The 22,297-nt window shown below is 36.3% G+C and overlaps 1 protein-coding gene across 1 annotated transcript in view; it reads right to left on the bottom strand.

Moving 5' to 3' along the window:
* SEPTIN14 (septin 14) overlaps window positions 1-22,297 on the bottom strand; it is a 35,863-nt gene that overhangs the window by 11,442 nt on the left and 2,124 nt on the right. The window contains exons 3-6 of the mRNA XM_057749022.1: window positions 13,924-14,044; window positions 13,354-13,549; window positions 5,777-5,963; window positions 4,740-4,901 (exon numbers count right to left, since the gene is read on the bottom strand). Of these exons, the coding sequence (XP_057605005.1) occupies window positions 4,740-4,901; window positions 5,777-5,963; window positions 13,354-13,549; window positions 13,924-14,044 (666 nt within the window). The remainder of the gene's footprint in view (window positions 1-4,739; window positions 4,902-5,776; window positions 5,964-13,353; window positions 13,550-13,923; window positions 14,045-22,297) is intronic.

The raw sequence follows: 22,297 nt of genomic DNA, 5'->3' as shown, positions 1-22,297 counted from the left end.
AACTACCTGTTCACAGATGATATTTTTTAAAATATTTTTTAATTGGGATATAATTGACATATTATATTAGTTTCTGGTGTACAACATAATGATTTGATATTTGTATATATTGTAAAATGACCACCACAGTAAGTCTAGTTAACATCCATCACCATACATAGTTACAATTTTTTTTCTTGTGATGAGACCTTTTTGAATCTACTCTCTCAGCAACTTTCAAATATACAATACAGTACTACTAACTACAGTCACTATGTTGTACACCACATCCCCAGGACTTATTTATCTTATAACTGAGAGTTATACGACACAAATGAATGTATCTAAGAAACAGAAACAGACTCACAGACATAGAGAACAGACTTGTGGTTGCTGGGGATGGGGGATGGAGGGGGTGGAGGAGAGAAGGAATGGGAGTTTGGGATTCTAGTATACATAGGATGGATAAACAACAAGGTCCTACTGTATGGCACAGGGAATTATATTCAATATCCTGTGAGGAATCATAATGGAAAAGAATATCAAACTGATTTTGGTTAAAAAAAAAAGAAATGCAACTGATTTCTGTATGTTAATCTTGTATCCTGCTACCTTGCTGAATTCGTTTTATCAGTTCTAGTAGTTTTTGCGCGGAGTCTTTAGGGTTTTCTGTATATAGCATTATGTCATCTGCATATGATGACAATTTTATCTCTTCCCTACTAATTAGAATATTTCTTGTCTGACTGCTGTGGCTAGGACATCCAATAGTATGTTGAATGGAAGTGGTGAGAGTGGGCATCCTCATCTTGTTCCAGATTTTAGTGGGAAGGCTTTAGCTTTTCACTGTTGAGTAGTTCACACTGTTGAGCTGTGGGTTTGTCATAAATAGCTTTTATTATATATACCCACTTTCATAAGAGTTTTTATCATGAATGGAGTTTGAATTTTATCAAGTGCTTTTTTCTGCATCTGTTGAGATGATCATATCATTTTGTATGGTGTATGTGGTGTATCACACTGATTGATTTGTATATGTTGAACCATCCTTTTGACCCTGGTCATAGAAAGCTGGTTTTTTAAAAAGGTAAACAAAATTGACTAGCCTTTAGCTAGGCTGATTTAAAAAAGGAGAGAGAGGACCAAAATAAGTAAAATAATAAGTGAAGGGGAAAAGTTTTAAAAAAAGTGGAGGAGAAATTACAATGAATATTACAGAAATAAAGAAAAATCATAAGAGACTACTGAATAATTATAAGCCAACAAATTGGGAGCCTAGAAAAAGTGGGTAAGTTCCTAGAAAAATACAATCTTCCGAAACTGAATCAGGAGGAAATAGATAATCTGAACAGACCAGTCTCTAGTAGTGAAATTGAATCGGTAATCAAAAAACTCCGAGCAAACAAAAGTCCAGGACCAGACAGCTTCATATGGGAATTCTACCAAGCATATAAAGAAGAGCTAATATCTATCCTTCTCAAGCTATTCCAAATAACTGAGGAAGTGGAAACACTCCCAAATTCATTCTAGGAGTACACCATTACCCTAATACTAAAACCAGACAAACACACACACACACAAAAGAAAATTGCAGGTCAGTATCCCAGATATATATAGATACAAAAATCCTCAACAAAATATTAGGAAACCATATTCAACAATATATAAAAGAATCATAAACCACGATCAAATCTGATTTATTCCAGGGATGCAAGGATGGCTCAATATCTGCAGATCAATCAGTGTGACACACCATATTGACAAAACAAAGGATAAAATCTCATGATCATCTCAATAACTACAGAAAAAGCATTTGATAAAATTCAACATTCATTCATGATAAAAACTCTCATCAATGTTGGTATAAAGGGAATATCTCAACATAATAAATGCCATTTATGACAAACCCACAGCTAAAATCATACTTTATGTTGAAAACTGAAAGCTTTTCCTCTAAAATCAAGAACAAGACAAGGATGCTCACTGTCACCACTTCTATTTAACATAATATTGGAAGTCCTAGGCACAGCAGTCAGACAACAAAAATAAATAAAAGCCTTCAAAATTGGAAGGGAATAAGTAAAACTGTCAGTATTTGCAGATGATATGATACAGAAAACTTTCAAGCCTCCCCCCTCCCCCATGCCTTCCCCTCTTGGTGACCATATGTTTGTTCTCTACACCTGTGTCTCTACTTCTGTCTTGCAGACCAGTTCATCTGTACTATTTTTCTAGATTCCACATATACACGTTAACGTACGATATGTTTTTCTCTTTCTGATTTACTTTGCTCTGTATGACAGTCCCTAGGTCCATCCACATCTCTACAAATGACCCAATTTCATTTCTTTTTATGGCTGAGTAATATTCCATTGTAAATATATACTGCATCTTCTTTGTCCATTCATCTGTCAATGGACATTTAGGTTGCTTCCATGTCTTGGCTATTGTAAATAGTGCTGCAGTGAACATTGTGGTGCATGTATCTTTTCTAATTATGGTTTTCTCTGGATATATGCCCAGGAGTGGGATTGCTGGATCATATGTTAGCTCTATTTTTAGTTTTTTAAGGACTCAACATACTGTTCTCCACAGTGGTGGTGCCAATTTACATTCACACCAAAAGTGTAGGAGGGTTTCATTTTCTCCAAACACTCTCCAGAATTTATTGTTTGTAGATTTTTTTAATGATGCCCATTCTGACAAGTGTGAGGTCATACCTCATTGTAGTTTTGATTTGCATTTCTCTGATAGTAAGTGATGTTGAACATCTTTTCACGTGCTTTTTGGTGGTCAATTAATCTTGACAAAAGAGGCAAGAATATACAATGGAGGAAAGATAGTCTCTTCAATAAGTGGTACTGGGAAAACTGGAGAGATACATGTAAAAGAATGAAAGATCATTCTCTAACACCATACACAAGGAGCTATCACCTCAACCTGTTCAAATGGCTATCATCAAAAAGAACACAAATAACAGATGTTGGTGAGTATGTGGAGAAAAGAGATCCCTTGTACACTGTTGGCAGGAATGTCAACTGGTGCAGCCACAGTGGAAAACAGTATGGAGTTTTCCCAAAAAACTAAAGATAAAACTACCATATGATCCAGCAATTCCACCCCTGGGTATACATCTGAAAAAAACACACACACACAACTAATTTGAAAAGATACATGCCCCCTAGTGTTCATAGCAGCATTATTTACAATTGCCAAGATATCACTAACTTTAGTTTTGTTGTACATTATTTATAAGCAAAATTACAGTTGACAACAAGAACAGCTGAATTTAAGTTAATGAGATTTTTAAAAATGGCAGAAGACCTCAACAGACATTTTTTCAAAGAAGACATATAGATGGCCAACAGGCACATGAAAAGACGTTCAACATCACTAATCATCAGGGAAATGCAAGTTAAAACTACAATGAGATACCACCTCACATCCATTGAGATAAGCTAGTATTAAAAAAAAAAACTAGAAAGTAACAAGTGTTGGTATGAATGTGGATAAATTGGAATCCTTGTGCACTTTAGGTGGGAATGTAAAATAGTGCAGCCACTATGGAAAAGAGTATAGTGATTCCTCAAGAAATTAAATGTAGAATTACCATACAATCCAGCAATTCCACTTCTTGGCATATACCCAAGGGAATTGAAAGCAGGGACTCAAATAAATATTCGTACATGTATAAAAGAATAAATATTATATAATTCCACCTACTAGAAGTATCTTGAGTAGTCAAATTCATAGGGCTGAGGGAAGGAGTAATGGGGAATTATTGTTTATTACAGAGCTTCAGTTTTTCAAGATGAAAAGAGTTCTGTGGATATAGATGGTGGCGATGATAGCAGCACAACACTGTGAACCTATAATGCCACTCAACTGTAAACTTTAAAAGGTTTAAGATGGTAAATTTCAAGTTATGTGTATTCTACCACAATTTTAAAACCTCTTAGTAGAAAACATAAGTAAATCTTTATTACCTTGGGTTTGACAAAACATTCTTAGATATGACATCAAAAGCACAAGTAGTAACACAAATAAATAATTTGGACTTCTCAATATTAAAAAATTTGTGTTTCAAAGGACACCAAAAATAAAGTGAAAAGACCAACAGATTGGGAGGAATATTTGCAAATCACATATCTCATAAGCAACTTGTATCCAAAATATATAAAGGACTCTTAAAACTCAATAATAAAAAGACAAAGGCTCAGTTAAAAATGGACAAAGGGTCTGAGTAAATTTTGCTCCTGGGAAGACATGAAAAGACCAAATATTATACAATTCCATTCATATAATATGTCCAGAACAGAGAAATCTGAAGAGAAAGAAGTTGATTCGTGGTTTCCTAGGGCTGGTGGAGAGGAGGGCTGACAAGTAGTAGGGAGGAAAAGCTAAAGAGCATGGGGTTTCTTTTTGAGATAATAAAAATGTCCTAAATTTGGTTGTGGTGATGGTTGCAGACATCGGGAATAGACTAAAAGTCACTAAATTGTGTATTTTAACGGGTGAGCCATACGGTATATGAACTGTATCTCAATAAACAGCTTTTTTTAAAGATTTGATTACCAGCAAAGATTTTCAAAATCGAAAAAATGAAACATTTTCCCACACTTGCTTTTGGGAAAAAATATCTTATTTATACTCTCTTTGTCAGATACAAGTGACACTATATTACTAATATTGTTACTTATAAATTATATTTTCATTCCCATCTGTCAAATAGAATTGATATTCAATAGTTAGAAACTTACATTCATTGAGGAGTTCACATGAGCAGTAGCCTCATCCTCTGTTGGGAACTGGTATATCTGGATGCCATTACTAATCAATTCACTCATTATCTTACACTTAAATTTCTGTAAATCATTTTTAGAAATTGCATCTGCTTTGGCAATCAGTGGTATAATGTTCACCTATTAAGAAAGAAGCAAACAAAATCTCACCATTGAGGATTTGTTATTAATTTATTTTTACAGTCGAAACCTCACAATCTCTGACAAAAAATTTTTATAACTAGATAATCACTGGCTATTTTTCTTCACAAAATTGCTTTCCAAAATCATAAGTACTTTTGAAGATTAATCTTTAATCAGAATTCAGATTTAGAAGTCTCAATTTTCAACAATCTTACACTTTCAACACATCTGGAGTTAGTAAAACGTAAGTACCAAAATGAAGTATGATCAATTTGATTTCATTATCAATTTGCCTTCTTATTAAACTGAGTAGTAAAAAGTCAGAAGAGACCTTTTATCAAAATTATAGAACAGATCAACTTTGTTCTTCTACCTGTCATTCATTTGCATCACCTTCTCCATAAATCGATCTTAATCAATGTCCCATTTTTCACGTAGAATCATGTTCTATCTAGATGACCTTGCAGATAGATTTCAAGTTTCCCCTCATAAAAAAGGGGAAACTTGGACACACAGAGACGTCAGATGTGTATACCAAGGAAAGATCATGTGAGGACACAGTGAGAAAGTGGCCATCTGCCACCTGAAAAGAGATTTCAGAAAAAACAAAATTGGCGACACCTTGGTCTTAAATTTACAGCCTCCAGAACTGTGAGAAAATTAATTTCTGTTGCTTAAACCACCAAGTGTGTGGTATTTTGTAGTGGTATTCCTAGGAAACTAACACAAATGCTTTAAAGATTAACAGAAAAAATTATATATATACATATTATAAAATAACAAGTTCTCTGTGTGGAAATGCTTTCAAGATTTGTATTATTTCAAAAAAAAAGTATCAAATCTTAATGGGTTGATGGATTTACCAAACGCACCTTACTGTCAATGTTCTTCATGGTTAATAGATCAAGGGACTTCAGAGAATGTCCTGTAGGTGAAATGAAATAAAGGCACACGTGGATACGGGAATCATGGTAGTCAGCAAAGGAACGCTTAATTTTCAATTCTTCTTGAAGATAGGACTCAAATTGAGCATCTATGTAGTCAACTATTGGCTGGTAGCTGAAAAAAATATTATTTAAACATTTAGCATAATGTTTTATATCATCTGATGTCTGCATTTTCACCATTTAATATACAGTTAATATGTGTACTCACTAGTTTCCCACAGTGATTAAAAACATGCATAACATCTTTCCAAAGATAACAATTACAAACCAATAAAAGGCCTATTGTTTATAGAAAAGGCAAAATGATCTATCAGTTCAATGCAGTTCCAATCAGAAACCAAAATTTTTATATGTATACATGTGTATTTATATGTATATGTATACATACAAATTTTTATAAGTATATATATATGTGTAAGTGCAAAGAACCAAGAACGCTCAAGACATACTGAAAAAAAATGAAGGAGATATAGTCTTCCTATATCAGGTCTTACTATGAAGCTAAAATACTTCATACAGTATGGTATCAGTACAAGGATCAATGGATTAAACACAAGAGAAGTTTCACACGTGAGAGAACTGTTCTATGTCACAACTAAGATGGTGGATATACAACTCTATGCATTCCTTAAAACCTACAGGAATATACACCACAAAAATTGGGTCTTACTCTATGTAAATTTTAGAACAGTGACATCAGCATCATGACACTGAATATATTTCTCCTTTTATCCCCCCTTTTAAGAACTAATCATTGGATCCACCCACAAACAAAATATCTCTGTGGGAAATTGGGACACAGCACCACATGCCAAGGAACCAGGAGGAACCTTGCCCAACTGTCTGGCAACAGAGAGACAGACATCCATACGGGATGTGGAACCAGCAGGAGCCAGTGAACATGCCACAACCCCTCTTGCATTCAGTCACGGGAAAATTGGAGTGTGCTGACCTGGACATGTACCCACAGATGGGAGAGACCTGTAGAAGAAGTTCAGTAATCCATATGGCAGATTCCAGCACTTCATGCAGAAAAAAATAATAATTTGGATGCACTGGAGAAGGTAAGAGGAATTTTGCCATTGTCAACGCTCCCCCAAAACAACACAGCACAGGGCTAAAACAGTCAGCAGCAACCTCTCCCACAAGAGAATGTGAGGCAGTGAGTGAGTGCCCAGTGCCCAGTGCCTGGCTGTGTAGGACACTGTTGGAGAAAACCATTTCTCTCCAGCAGCACCCAGACTACTGAAGCCAGAACTCCATGACTGGGGGCAAAGGAGACCAGGAAAGAGGTAGATAAGCATATCAAAGGGCATTAAAGGGACATGCTGACTAAGCGCAGGACTTTGGCAGGAAACCCAGCCATTAGCCTCTGGGAGAACCTCACCTGATGATCTCCCCCATTGGACCCATGTGTACTCCCCGTGCCTCAAGTGCTAAACACACACCTCCCACACTCTGCAGCAGGCTGTGTGCCCAACGCCTGCATGTGACGGCAAAAGTGAGATCTGGTAAATGGAGTGTGTTCAGAAAAATCAGACCAGAATCTGTGAGAAAGAGAAACCACTTTCTGGAAATTTTGAGCTATAGCACCACTTTCCAGAAGAAAAACAAAGTTCCCCACAGCTAACATTATACTCAACAGCAAAGACTCAAAGCCTTTCCCCTAAGATTAGGAACATGTCAAGGATGCCTTCTTGTACCACTTCAGTTCAACATAATATTGGAAGACCTAGCAAGGGCAGTTAGAAAGAAAAAGAAATGAAATCCAAATGGCAAAGAAGAAGTGAAATTATCTTTGTTCACGGATGACATGAAAACAATTTCACTTACAGTAGCATCTGAAAGAATAAAATACTTAGGAATAAACTTAACCAAAGAGGTGAAAGATTTGTACACTGAAAACTACAAAACATTGATGAAAGAATTTAAAGAAGACACAAGTGAATGGAAAGACATATGTTCAAGGAGATTTAATATTGTTAAAATGTCCATACTACTCAAGGCAATCTACGGATTCAATGCTATCCTTATCAAATCCTAGTGGCTTTGTCTTTTAGAAGTAGAAAAAACAGTTCTAAAGCTCATATGAAAACAAAAAAGACTGAAAATTCTGAAGGTGAAGAATAGAAAAACTGAACTAAAAAACCACTAAAGGGATCCAAGAGTGACTTGATGAAGCAGAAGAAAGGATCAGCAAACCCAAAGACAGGTCATTTAAAATTACCCAGTCAGGAACCACGCACGATCTCTGGCGAGTGAGTCTCGGTTTTTGGGTTGGAAACTAACCATGCAATCTTCATGCTCCGCTATTCCACACCTCGGTTTCGGGGGTCTCCTGGGACTGTTAGCATTCAAAGATGTGGCCATCGAATTCTCTCAGGAGGAGTGGGAATGCCTGGACCCTGCTCAGAGGGCCTTGTATGGGGATGTGATGCTGGAGATCTACAGGAACCTGATCTCCCTGGATGAGGATAACTTCTCTCCCAAAGTCGGAAGCCATTCTGCTACACTTGCAATCAAGGAATCATCATCAAGAGATGACATTGATAAAGGAGAATTACGCCGTCTAGTGACATCAGAGAGAAATGAAAGTCATGGCATCAAGGATTTTGACCTCAAGGAAGTCTGCGCACATATACAGGACAGTGAGAGTGAGTGGGGAGCTGATGTAAAACATGGCAAAGGAGTGCTTTGGACCCATAACAAAAATCTCACTCAGAGAGAAGATCAAGATAGTAAATCCTTAATTAATTTTCCCCAGAGTGTTTCTGTAAGAAGTAATGCATGTGAATATTTCATGCATGACAAGCCATTCATAAGAAGTTTGTTTAAAGTGAAAAATAACATAAGCATTGCTGGAAACAAAGATTTAAAGTGTTTGGAAAGCAGAACTGGAGTAAGGCTGCAGGCACAGGGGGCTGCACTGCAGAGGTTTCCAACTGAGGAGAAAATGTACGCGTGCCCTCAAGTTGAGCAGTCAGTCAACAAGGGTCCCACAGTTTCACCACCTCACAGAATTCCTCCCAGTGTGAAAAACACTTTGTTACCTGCATGATACAGGAGAACACACACTCGAGAAAATCTTACAAGTGTAATGACTGTGGGAAGGCTTTTAGCAAAAGCTCAAACCTCAAGAATCATAAGAGAATTCATTCTGGACAGATACCTTACAAATGTAATGTGTGTGGTAAAGCCTTTAACTACTATTCACAGCTCACTAGACATCAGAGAGTGCACATCGGAGAGAAACCTTATAAACGTGATGTATGTGGCAAGGTCTTTAGTCAAAATGCACATCTTGCAGGTCATCAGAGAATGCATACTGGAGAGAAGCCTTGCAAATGTAATGAGTGTGGCAGAGCCTTTGCTCACCAGTTAGGCTTTAACAGACATAAGAAAATTCATACCAGAGAGAAATCTTACAAATGTCTTAAGTGTGGCAAAGCCTTTACAATGCGCTCATACCTTAAAAAACATGAGAGATTCCAATAAAAATATTTTCAAAAAGAAAAAGCAAAAAAAAAAAAACCATGAGAGAATCCATACTGGAGAGAAGCCTTATAAATGTAATGAGGGTGGGAGAGCTTTTACCCGGGCTTCACACCTTAGTAGACATCAGAAAATGCATGCTGGAGAGAAACCACACAAATATGAGTGTGGCAAAGCCCTTACAAGACATTCATATCTTACTCAACATAAAACAATCCATACTGGAGAAAAATCTTACAAATGTAATGTATGCGGCAAAACTTATACCCAATTTGCAAGCCTCACTAGGCATCTGAAAATACATACTGAAGCCTCACATACGTGGCAATGCTTTCGCTCAAAGCTCAAGGTTTAGGGGTCACCAGAAATTTCATAGAAAAAAACTTTAAGAATAAAGTGAATTCAGACAATTTGTGCATGTGTTCAAGCCTTTCTCAACATATGGAACTCTATCAGGGAGAAAGAACACATACAGACGGCCAGCAGACCCACAGAAAGATGCTCAGCATCACTGCTCATCAGGGAAATGCAAATCCAAAGCTTAGTGAGGTACCACCTCACAGCTGTTTAAATGGCTATCATCAGAAAGACAACAAATAACAAGCATTAGCAAGGGGGTGGAGAGAAGGGAACCCTGTGCACTGTTGCTGGGATTGTAAGTTGGTGCAACATTTATGGGGAACATTACGGAAGTCCCTCAAAAATCAAAAAATAAAACCGTCATATGAACCAGGTATTGCACTTCTAAGTATTTACTGGCAGAAAAGAGAAACACTAATTTGAGAAGATATAGGCACTTGAATATTCATTGTAGCATTATCTCCAGTAGCCAAGATAGAGAAGCAGCACACGTGTCCATTAACAGATGAATGGTTAGAGGCAATGTGTCCATCCCACACAATGGAATATTAGTCACCCATAAGAGAAGACGTCCAGCCATTTGCAGCAACATGGATGGATGTAGAGGATTTTATGCAAAGTGAAAGAAGTCAGATGTAGAAAGACAAATACTGCATGATCTCATTTATACGTGGAATCTAAGGAACAAAACCAAAAGACTATGAAAATAGGTTCACAGAAAACAGGTTCACAAACATGTGGCTATTTCCAGAAGGGAGGGCTGTGTAGTGGCGGGTAAAATAGGTGAACAGCATTAAGCGGTACAGACTTCTAGTTATATAATAGATAAGTCTTGGGGATGTAATATCCAGCATAAGGAATACATTTAGAAGTAGTGTAGTAACTTTGAGGACAGATATCTACACATATCATTGTGATCATTTCATAAAGTGCGCAAATGTTACCTCATGTAGTACAGCCAATACTAACAATGTTGTGTATCAATTCTATTTCAATAAAAAGAGACTCCATCGTAGAGAGAAACTATATAAAACTATTGTATATGGAAAAGTCCATAACTAGGGCTCATGCCTTACCTGATATCAGGATCTACATCTTTGAGGGAAACCAAACAAATGTAATGTATAATCTCATGGTAATAAGCTTAAGCTGGGAAAAAAACACCAAGTTAGGAAAAATTTATGGGCCCAGCTGTACACATTCCATTGGAATTATGACCCCCGGTAGTGGTTAACATATGCAGGGAGGCACTCATTGAATTGTAAAGCTCTTTGATGATTATCTGAATGTTTGTGCTAATTAACTCCTAGAAAAATGTATATAACCATGGGACTTATAGCCTGTTTTCAGGTCTTTCCTTACCCCCTTCTGGTGTCTGTGCCAGAAGCTGTTGTACTCTTCATAATAAACTGTTACTCTGTTACTTAAAAATAAAATAAAATAAAAAAATAAAATTACCCAGTCAGAGGAGCAAAAAGAAAAAAAGAATGAAACAGGGTGAAAAAAAAAGCCTTAGGGAATTATGGGACTCCATCAAGCAATAAGAAAACCAACATGCCTATCACGAGAGTCCCAGAAGAAGAGAGAGAGAGAGATGGGCACTAAGCTTATTTAAAGAAATAATTGCTGAAAACTTCCCATATCTGGGGAAGGGAAATGGAATAGCAGATTCAAGAAACTCAAAAGACCCCAAACTAAGATGAACTCTAAGAAGTTGCCACCAAGACACAATATATTCAAATAGTCAAAAGTAAAGGATAAAAAGTAAATTTTGAAAGCAGCAACAGGAAAGCAACTCATCATGTATAAGGGAGCCCCCATAAGACTATAAGCTGATTTCTCAGCATAAAATTTGCAGGCCACTAAAGAATGGGGTACAGGCCTTCCCTGGTGGCGCAGTGGTTAAGAATCTGCCTGCTAATGCAGGGGACATGGGTTCAAGCCCTGGTCTGGAAAGATCTCACATGCTGAGGAACAACTAAGCCCGTGTGCCACAATTACTGAGCCTGAGTGCCACAACTACTGAATCCTGTGCGCCTATAGCCCATACTCCACCACAAGAGAAGCCACTGCAATGAGAAGCCCGCACACTGCAGCAAAGCGTAGTCCCTGCTCTCCTCAACTAGAGAAAGCCCACGCACAGCAATGAAGACCCAATGCAGCCAATAAACTAAAAAAAAGAAAAAAAGAATGGGATGGGATAATATATTCAAAGTGAGAAAAAGAAAAAACCTGCCAACAAAGAGTACTATACCCAATGAAACTGCCCTTCAGAAATGAAGGAAAAATAAAAATTTTCCCAGACAAATAAATACTGAGGAATTTCATCACCACTAACTCTGCCTTAAAAGAAGTGCCATTAGACCTACCTGAAAAGAAATGCTAAAGGGAGTTCTTCAAGTTGAAACAAAAGGACACTAAACAGTAACACAAAAGCACACAAAAGTATAAAACTCGATGATAAAGGTAAACATATAGACAAATAGAGAATACTGTAATACTGTAATGAAAAAGGTACGTTAATCACTTTTACCTGTAGCATAAAAGTAAAAAGAAAAAAGTATTATAAATAACTATACATACAAAAATCTTTTAATGAATGCATAACATAAAAATATGTAAAGCCTGATACCAAAACAAAATGAAGGACAGGTAAAACAGTAAAATTTTTGCATGGGATTGAAGTTATCAGCTTAAAATAGACTGTTATAACTCTAAGATGCTTTATGTAAGCCTCATGATAACCACAAAGGAAATACCTATAAAAGATACACAAAAGAAAAAGCGAAAAGGATAAAAAAAAATCACTACAAAAATCAACAAAATACAAAGAAATTAAAGAGAGGAAAAGAGGAACAAAAGTACTACAAGATAGAAAACGTTTAACAAAATAAAAATAGTAAGTCATTCCCTGTCAATAGTTACTTATGTGTATTACTATATACTATAAGAGTATATACTATATATAATACTTACTTGAATGGAGTAAACTCTCCAATCAAAAGACATAGAGTGGTTGAATGGATTAAAAAGAAAAGGGGGGGGGGCTTCCCTGGTGGCACAGTGGTTAAGAATCTGTCTGCCAATGCAGGGGATATGGGTTTGATCCCTGGGCCAGGAAGATCCCACATGCCACAGAGCAACTAAGCCCGTGTACCACAACTACTGAGCCTGTGCTCTAGAGCCCATGAGCCACAACTACTGAAGCCCTCGTGCCACAACTACTGAACCCCTCATGCCACAACTACTGAACTCCGTGCACCTAGAGCCTGTGCTCCTCAACAGGAGAAGCCACCGCAACGAGAAGCCTGCACACTGCAACGAAGAGTAGCCCCTGCTCTCTGCAACTAGAGAAAGCCTGCGTGCAGCAACAAAGACCCAATGCAGCCAATAAATAAATAAATAAATACATTTATTTTTAAAAAAAGAGAGTTTAAAAAAAAAACAAACCAAGATCCAACTACATGCCATCTACAATAGGCCCACTTGATTTATTTTTTTAATTAAGTATAATTGATTTACAATGTTGTGTTAATTTCTGCTGCACAGCAAAGTGATTCAGAAGAATATTACTTTTTAATACATGGAGGAAGAAAGTAAATTCCTTCAAATAAGAATAACTTTTTAAATTAAAATAAGAAAACACTCACCTGGCTTCCTTGTTTATTTGATCTCCATACCCCACTGTTTTCACGACAGTTAATTTCAATTGAACGTTGCTTTCCTGAAGTTCATGTGTCTGAATTTTAAGTCCAACATTTGAGTAAAAATGTGAGGATTTTTTGTCTTTCAAATTAGTATTGAACAGTGTGTCGATCAATGTTGATTTTCCAATTCCAGTTTCCCCTGTATAAACAGAGATACATCATAGGGGCATAAAGTGTCTGAGAAGAAGTAACACCCTGACCCTCTAGGATGGTTTAAAGAGTCCCAAATACTTCAAAGACTGGAACGTCCTGGAAAGTATACATGCTACTTCTGACTCCCTCGGTCACTAACATAATCTAGAAAGATAATATACACAAAGCTATATCAGATTTTAAAGAGCAGTGAAACAAAGGAAAAAATGTCTAAGTAACATGACTAAGATGATGGAAACCAATACAAACATGAAGACATAGTCTTAAATTGACAGCACCCGTGTTGTGTTACTTAAAATACATTGAAATGAGCATTTATGAAAAGTAAGAAATAATTCACGTGAGGGGCTTGGCACTTACCCACACAGAGAATATTAAAAAAGAATCCTTGTTGAACAGATTTGTTCACCAGTTGATGAGGTAAACAATCAAAACCAAAATGACCAAGCATCGTTAAGCGACGGATATGATCTTCTTTTTGCTTAAAGAAAAATACAAATAAAATATGTTAATTAGAATAGAAAATATTTGAAAATATGACTATAATAATATGTCAAAGAAATGGACTTGATTATCATTTGATCATCATACCTCAGACAAGTGAATTTGTGAGAAGAAAAATCTCTAACCAGACACACAGATTTTGTCATCGTTTTTATAAATAGTGCCTCTATCTCTGATTGCACTAAATTTAACAATAGAAAATTAAAGAAATACCACAAGAAAGCCAAGTGTGTTATTCTACGATAATAAATTATTTTTATAGAAAAAAGGAAACAACATTTTTTCATTCTGTTTTAGTCTGGCAATATATTCAGGAACCCCAAATATGTTAACATATGTAAAGAAATCAAAGTTAACTTGAATTTTTTAAAAAGCAACTAAAAACTTTGACTTCATATTTGTTATATGCCCTCTGAGAACTTGTGTTATATCAAATTGTTAAAGGAAACCACGGCTAATAACACCAACCTAGAAAACTAGAAATCCAACAATATTATACATACAATTGATTATTTTTAAAAGGTGGGAAAATAATTCAAAGAAGGCTTAACAATCATACAAACTTCACCCCTGGAAATCTCTCCCAAACAACTAGAAAATGTCATAAATACTTTATGTAGAAAAGTGTTCACTGTAGCTCTCTAACATCCAAATACATGACTCCGTGAAACAGAACATCCAAGTAAATGATAATATATTTATTCATGCGCACACTGGGGAATTCTTGACATTAAAAATATTTATAAAGAACGCTCTAATAAATTGAAAAATACATAAAAATATTAAGTTTAAAAAGTAAGATACAAAATTGTGTGCACATTCCGGCTTTTGGTGATGTCAGAGTAACTTACAGCATTTTACCTTTCCTTACATTAACAATTAGAAACAACAGTTTGAAGGCACTGGAAGGGAAAGAAGAGAAGGCAGAAATAGGAATAAATCAAACTCTGGAAATAAGGTTAGCATCATAGGTGAAACTAGGTTTATCCTCATAGTCTCTTGAAGCTGCTCCCCAGTAAATGAGAAACTTGGCAAGTAGAGTTTAAGCAGAGAGTGACAATCTTGAGCTGTCACAAGTCTAAGTCTAAGGTCAGAAGTTGGGGTTGCCAAAATACCAGGATACTGAGAAAGAAATCCTGGAAGAGCAAGCCACAGAACGGGGAGATCAAAATCTGCAAACTTTAGAGCACTTGGCTGAGTCTAACTCTGCACATGCAGGCATGACTGCAAGCAGCTCAGTGGCAGTGGAGAGAAGAGTTGGCGCTCCAAAAGTGCTGAGCTGATATTTCAGCAGCGGTCCTGGGAAGACCGAAGGAGACAGAGTTTGGATTTTCAGCTTCTTCCAAGTTAGACAAGTGTGATAAGCACTTTGGACTTTTTTTTAAAAGAAATTTTATTGAGATACAATTGACATACAACAAACTGCATATATTTAAAGTAAACACTTTGGACTTTTAATTTACACTTGTAAAAGGACTTGTTATAGGATTTAGGATTATGTTATAAGCCAAAGGGTTACTCCCAAGTGAAAGGGTATAACTAAGATAAATCCACCTTTACAAAGAGTATCATGACTCAAAAGGATCCAAAAGACTTGCCACTAATCTAACTGCCTGCTAAAACAAAACTCAATACTCTTTTGAGAAATAAATATAATAATAGAATTCAGACTTTCTGCAATATAGCATCCACCATGCTCAATGCATAATCAAAAATACCAGATATGAAGAAGCAGAAAAAAATCTCTCACAGCCAAGGAAAAATATGGTCGATAGAAATACCCACACAATGAGGATATTGGAATTGGCAGACAAGCACCATAACTATTATGGACCATGTGTGAGAACCTACAGAAAAAATGAGTTTAACGGATGAAGTGATAGCTAATTTCAGATACACAAAAGATGATGATGTAGGAGTCAAAACACACCAAAAAGTCATCATATCACAAAGGAAGACAGCAAGATAACAAGTAAAGAACAAAGCAATTACAACACGGTCAGAAATAATTAATGAAATGGCAATAGTAAGTCCTTATCTATAGATAATTGCTTTAAAGGTAAGTGGATTAATTCTCTAATAAAAGGTCATAGATGGTTGAATGGATTTTAAAAAATCAAATGATATACTGCCTACCTGAGAATAAGTTTAAGAAACAATAGACTGGGGTAAAGGGATGGAGAGAGAGATTTCAAGCAAATGGAAAGCAAAGAAAGCTATAACTTACCAAAAGAAAGCAAAGACAGCTATAACTACTTCAGACAAAATAGTCTAAGTTATAATTATAAAGAGGACAATCTATCAGGAAGATGTATCTATCATAAATATGCACTCAACATTGGAGCACCTAAATATATAAAGCAAATACTAGCAGAACTAAAGGGAGAAAGAAATAACAAAGCAATGGTAGTTGGGGACTTGAATACTCCACTCTCGACAATGGATAGATCATCCAGATGGAGAGCCAATAAGGAAACATCAGATCTGACAATGCAATATGTTGAATGTACCAAACAGGCATATATAGAAAAGTCCATCTAACAGCTGCCTAATACACATTTTTCTCAGGTGCACACAAAATATTTTCTAGGGTAGATCATATATTAAGCCACAAAACAAATCTCATATTCAAAATGATAGAAATAATATCAAGTATCATAACTACAGTAAGGCATTTACACTGAAAACGACAAAAGAATAAGGGATTAAGACAGAACTAAACAAATGGAAATATATATCATATTTATACATTGGAAAAACCATTAAGATGTTCTTTCTCCCCACATATATTCAAATGCAATTTTAAAAGCACGAGAGAATCTGTTTAAATGACACCTACCAGCTGAATGCTGCATATTTGAGCATCAAAATTATTAACTATAAGATTACTGTTCTTCGTATTCCAATTTCATATTCCTTTCTACATTCCTATCCCGTCCTGAATCATCCTGCTGTGGGACTTTTAATTGAGTTCAGTAGTACGAGTAAAATAGATTTACTACATCATGTTTTTAGCAGATTATTTTGAATAGTGTGGTCAAAAATATGAAATTATTTTAATTTTTTTCTTACCCAAGAAAGCATAGAGTTGGTAGTCCTAAATAAGAATATGCTTCAAAGAATTTTTTTAAAACATTCTTTGCATAGGAAGTAAAATTATGCTATTTCTTTTTCCATAAGCATTCTAATATAGTAGACACAATGGATATAAGGAAACGTTTGTATTAAATTAATAGTTTCACTATGGTCAGTATTAGAATTAATTTAATCCTCTTATGGCAAAATAAGGGATTACCATCCAAACAGTTTACATGATTTACCCAAGGACAGAGCTCAATACACTCTGAGCTCTTTGAGATAGAATTTTATTCATTTTCTGTCCTTCACTACCAGCTCACAGTAGGCTTTCAGTAGTTTTTGGTTGACTTAGCACGTGCTAGATGACGAGTGAATGGCAGGGGTAGGAGCATATCAGGGTCCTATCTGGTCCCAACCAAGAACCCAGGAATCAACTAAGAATTAATTAGTAAAACTTCCATGGGAATTTTATATTTAAGGGGAGTGTGTTTAGCAATACTAAACAGAAAATACAATCGAATAAGAAATAATAAAAAATTTCAATTGGTTACTATTTGTGCTCTTAGAAGAGAGCGTGTAACGTTCCCTACTCAAAAGAGAACACTCTGACCCTTAGATTATATGTAACAATAACAGATCTGGACGCTCCACTGTCTGCTCTGTCCTAGATGCCCCTGTGGCAAGCTTCTCTCATTTTAAAATCAGTAGCTCAGGGAGGTACCAGATCAGAGTGCTCTGTGTGTCCATAGAACAAAATATAGCCCATTTTCTTATCAGGAACAGACCAGAAACCTTGGCCTCATTCACACTGAGTTTTCACCCACAGAGCAAATATCAGTAGAACAAGCAAGGGTTTCCATAGGATCATCACTATTACTTAACAAATGTCTTCTGATGGGCTGAAAGTTGTTTCTTAGCATATGTATTTTTATAAAATGCCAATATAATCTATGTAGAAAACTTAAATATTTCAGATTCTACTAATTTGGATTTGTGATTATTCAAATCTCGTTCTTGAATTCACCTTTGCATCATCCACAAATAAAGCAAATTAAGAAATAAACAAGGTAGGTACATAAAAGTATAAGGTTTAACGTACTATTAAAAGTATTATTTCATATGCACTCACATGAAACTGAAATGCAAATCACACATTATTTTAATCCCTCATGATAGCAAGGACACACAGACTATATCTAGCAGATGGGATACTGTACATAAAGTTATAGTCTGAAAGTTATAAAGGACTCTACAAGCTCTGACATTTACCCTGTACTCACTGAACTTTTTTTTCCAGTGACATGGGGAAAGGTAGCTGAATAAGAAAAGTCACTAGTCATTGTGAGCCTTTGGGACAGTCAATGGTGCCTGTTTTCTCTTCTGTAAAATAAGAATATTTGACCTGGTGAGCTTAGAATTCTTTCACCCGCTAATGTTCTGTAAGTCAAAGAGTCCTATTTATGAAGAACCTACAATTTCAATGAGAATAAAAGCCAAGAAGAAAAAGTTAAAATATCTATTAATATCACACTAAGTACCAAAATTATGGAAAAGTCAATAAGTAATATAAGAATTTGGAAGAAGGATAGATGACTGTGGTATGGAGTAGTTAAAAATAATTTTAAAAGATGGCAGATTGGCTCTTGAAGACAGGATAAGATTTGTACAGAGGAGGTAGGTATGATGAACAAGAGGCAAATACAGCAGATGGGCAATGGACTATTTGCCCTTGTGTCCTAAAGAACTTGCCCACCTAAAGGGAAAGATTTAAACTGGGAAACTGAAGGAGGAAAAGTTGAAAAGATAAAAAGGACCCCAACAATAGAGAGTTCTGAGCATGAGGCTAAGGAATATGGCTTTTATGGTAATGGTGATGGGCAGTGGCTAGAGATTTGAGCCAGAGAATAGTAGGAGGAAGAAGCATTTCCAAAAGATGAATAAGGCATGAGCATGCAAAGTGGCCTGGAGAGGAACCTAGAGCCAGAAGATGAGCTGTGAAGCCCCTTCCCTTATGAAAGTGAGTGGTAATAAAATTACTGGTGCGAATGGAAAAATAGAGAGAATGAGAGAGACTTTCTGGGGAAAAAAAAAGAATCGAAAGAACTCGACCGCTAATCAGAAATAGATACTATGACCAGTAATAAAAAAAAAAAATCAGAAAAGAACACTAGTACATTTTTGGGTAAGAACAAAATGTTTGAATTTTGAAATTTTAATTTTGAAGAAAGTATAGAAATACCCTGAAGCCAATTATATACATTTGAGCACAGTGGAGGCTTGAAGAAAGATGATTAAAAAAAAAAAAAAAATGAGACATGGGAAATGACCACTACTCTCAGGAGGTGAAAAGAGGAGCCTAAAAAGAAGAAGAGTGACCAGACGGGAAGACAGAAAAAAGAATCAACATAGTGTCAACTAAAAAATACTGTGACAGATGAGAAAACTACAGAAAACCCAGAAGAATTAAACATGTCATGTTGCATTTACAATCCATGTCTTAATGGCAAGTGAAGCTTAATAAAAGCATAAAGAGGGAAAAGAAGCAAGAAACTCAGTTGATTATAAATGTAAAGATTTAATATTGTAAAATAACTGTAGAGAAAACAAAAAACAAAAAAACCTATGGTGGTCAGTGTATCCAGATAAAGAATGGGCAGTCTGAATTCATCTCTGCTGGAAACTTTCTTGGAAATTCATCTTCTTTAAGAAGGACACTAGAACACTGTATAACGTCTCACATTTTGCATAGTTTCCTGGTACAGTGTTGGTGCTCATTATAAATAGCCTGGAAGGAAAGGGGCAAGAGGAGGAAGGAAAATAGGAAGGGAGAGTGAGATGAGAGGGAGACAGAAGGAGAGAGAGAGAAATGAAGAAAGGAACCCAAAGGAGAGTGAGTAGGCTAATAACAGAACTTAAATCATTATGTTGTACACCCAAAACTAATGCAATGTTATATGTCAATTATACCTCAATTTTTAAAAAAATTATGTAAGAAAAATGAAAATGTGAAGGTGAGCAAAAGAAGCATTTTAGAGGAATAGAGCTGAAAACACATGAAGACTGTCATATGGAAAAAAAGATCACATTATATTTGAAAGGATTACATTCAAGGGAATGGCAAAAGGAGGACAAGTTCCAAGGGGCTAATTTTAAACAACGTATGAGAAGGATTTTGTCATAATTAAAGTTATCAAAAAATTAAATGGGTCTACTTAAACCTTGAATTCCAATATAAGGGAGAGATGAGAAACCAGGCATCTTCACGTATCGATGGCTGGAATGTAAGAATAATAACTTTATAGAGTGATTTGATAGTTACTATCAAATTTTAAATTGCATATACTTTTTGACCCAACAATTTCATTTCTAGGAAAACCTTTCATCGTGTACACAAAAAGCTATGTAGGGGGATATTCAAAGTAGCATTGTACAGAATAACAAAAAACAAAAACAAAACCAGAAATTACCTTATAGCTACCAATAGAGGACTCATTATTGAAGAAAAGTACACTCATAACAGCAATAGAACAGAGCTATTAAAAAGAATAAGGTCGGAAGAAGAAAAGGACTAAGATTCCAGAGTTGATAAATCCTATTCAACTGGTGTTGCCATTTATAAAGAGTCATCTTTGGCTTCCTGCTAAATCAGACTCACAGTTTCCTCCACTGTAAGGTGTGGGTGATGGTGAAGGTTACTCCCACCTGAGGCTGTTATGGATGCTGAATCCTAATATCTGTCCTTTCCTGGTCCTAAGCTCCCCACCACACTGACACAGATAGGCCTGTTCCTAGAAGGCAGGAGGTTTTTATGTATCTTTATACACCTAGTGCTTAGCTCATAGTAAGCATTCCATAAATTTCATGCAATGAATGTGTCAATTGTATTTTAAATTCTTTATAAATTGTAAAATGTCATATAAGCGACGGCTATGACTAATGAATAAAGATATCTAATTGTCTGGAAAAAAAAAAGAATAAGGTTGATCTGTATGGGCTGATGTGAAAAGTTGTCCAAAGATTAGTTATTGCCTGTAAAGAACTAGGTTGAGAGGAGTGTTTCCTGTTTGAAATTTTCTTTTAGTAATGTGAGAATGTTATTTTTAATTTCAAAAGGGAGAATAAACTGTTACCAATTGTAAAGAGTTCACAAAAAGGTTGGAAGACTATTTGCTAAACTGTTTGTAGCAAGTGTAGCAAGCATTTACATAGCAGATTAAAATTTGACCAAATGGCCTTTGGGGTCTGCCTATTCTAAAATTTTATGATTTTAATGTCATGTAAACGAAAGAACATTCACCATGATTTAATGCATCAGAGGGGCCAAAGATAGTATGGAAAGATAGCTGGTGGTTTAGTCACTGAGATAGGACTCTGACAGTAATTTTGTTACTGGCAAAGCCTACTGGGGTCCCTGGGGAAAATAGGATGGAAACTAAGCGATCAGATAAGGTGTAATTTCTTTTGTGCTTAGTCTAGTTTCATCGCCTTAAGGGGGGCAAGCAGGGACCCTACACCTAATGTGTCAGATTAGAGTTCCCAGCTCAGACCCGCTGCACTCGACACCCCAGCTTGGCACTCCATACGGAGAAGCGCTGTGCATGACACCTCAGTTCAAGGTGATGACAGCGAACCACGTGCAGAGATGCTGCACCCGGTGCTGCAGTCGCCCTTCGAGAACTCCGCCCCTCTCTCCTTTGACAAGAACCCTATAAAGCCACCCCACCAACAGCCTGTTCAGGAAAGCGAGGACTCCAGAGCGAGAGCTCACCCCTCTCCATTCTTTGACCAAAGAATAAAGCTTTCCTTTGCTTCTGAACCAAACTCGGTCTCATTCTGTTGGCCCCAGTGCCACCAGGCAGGGGGCCCCTTGTTGGGGCCCGACTCCAAAGGGTCAGTAACAATAAGACAAGGTCTAACCTCTTCTTTCATAGTAAGTCTAGTTTTACTTGCCTACTGGGGGCCATGTACAGAGCCCTCACACCTAACATCTCGGATTAGAGTTCCCAGTGCAGAACCGCTTCGCCCAACATTGCAACTTTTTTTTTTTTTTAATTTTATTATTTTTTTTGGGGGGGTACATCAGGTTCAATCATCTGTTTTTATACACATATCCCCGTATTCCCTCCCTTCCTTGACTCCCCCCCCTCGAGTC

The sequence above is a fragment of the Hippopotamus amphibius genome, chromosome 9, assembly GCF_030028045.1.
Source record: "Hippopotamus amphibius kiboko isolate mHipAmp2 chromosome 9, mHipAmp2.hap2, whole genome shotgun sequence".
NCBI classification, from domain to species: domain Eukaryota; kingdom Metazoa; phylum Chordata; class Mammalia; order Artiodactyla; family Hippopotamidae; genus Hippopotamus; species Hippopotamus amphibius.
Note: the sequence above shows the minus strand (reverse complement) of the source record. Positions and strands in the feature narration are given on the sequence as shown.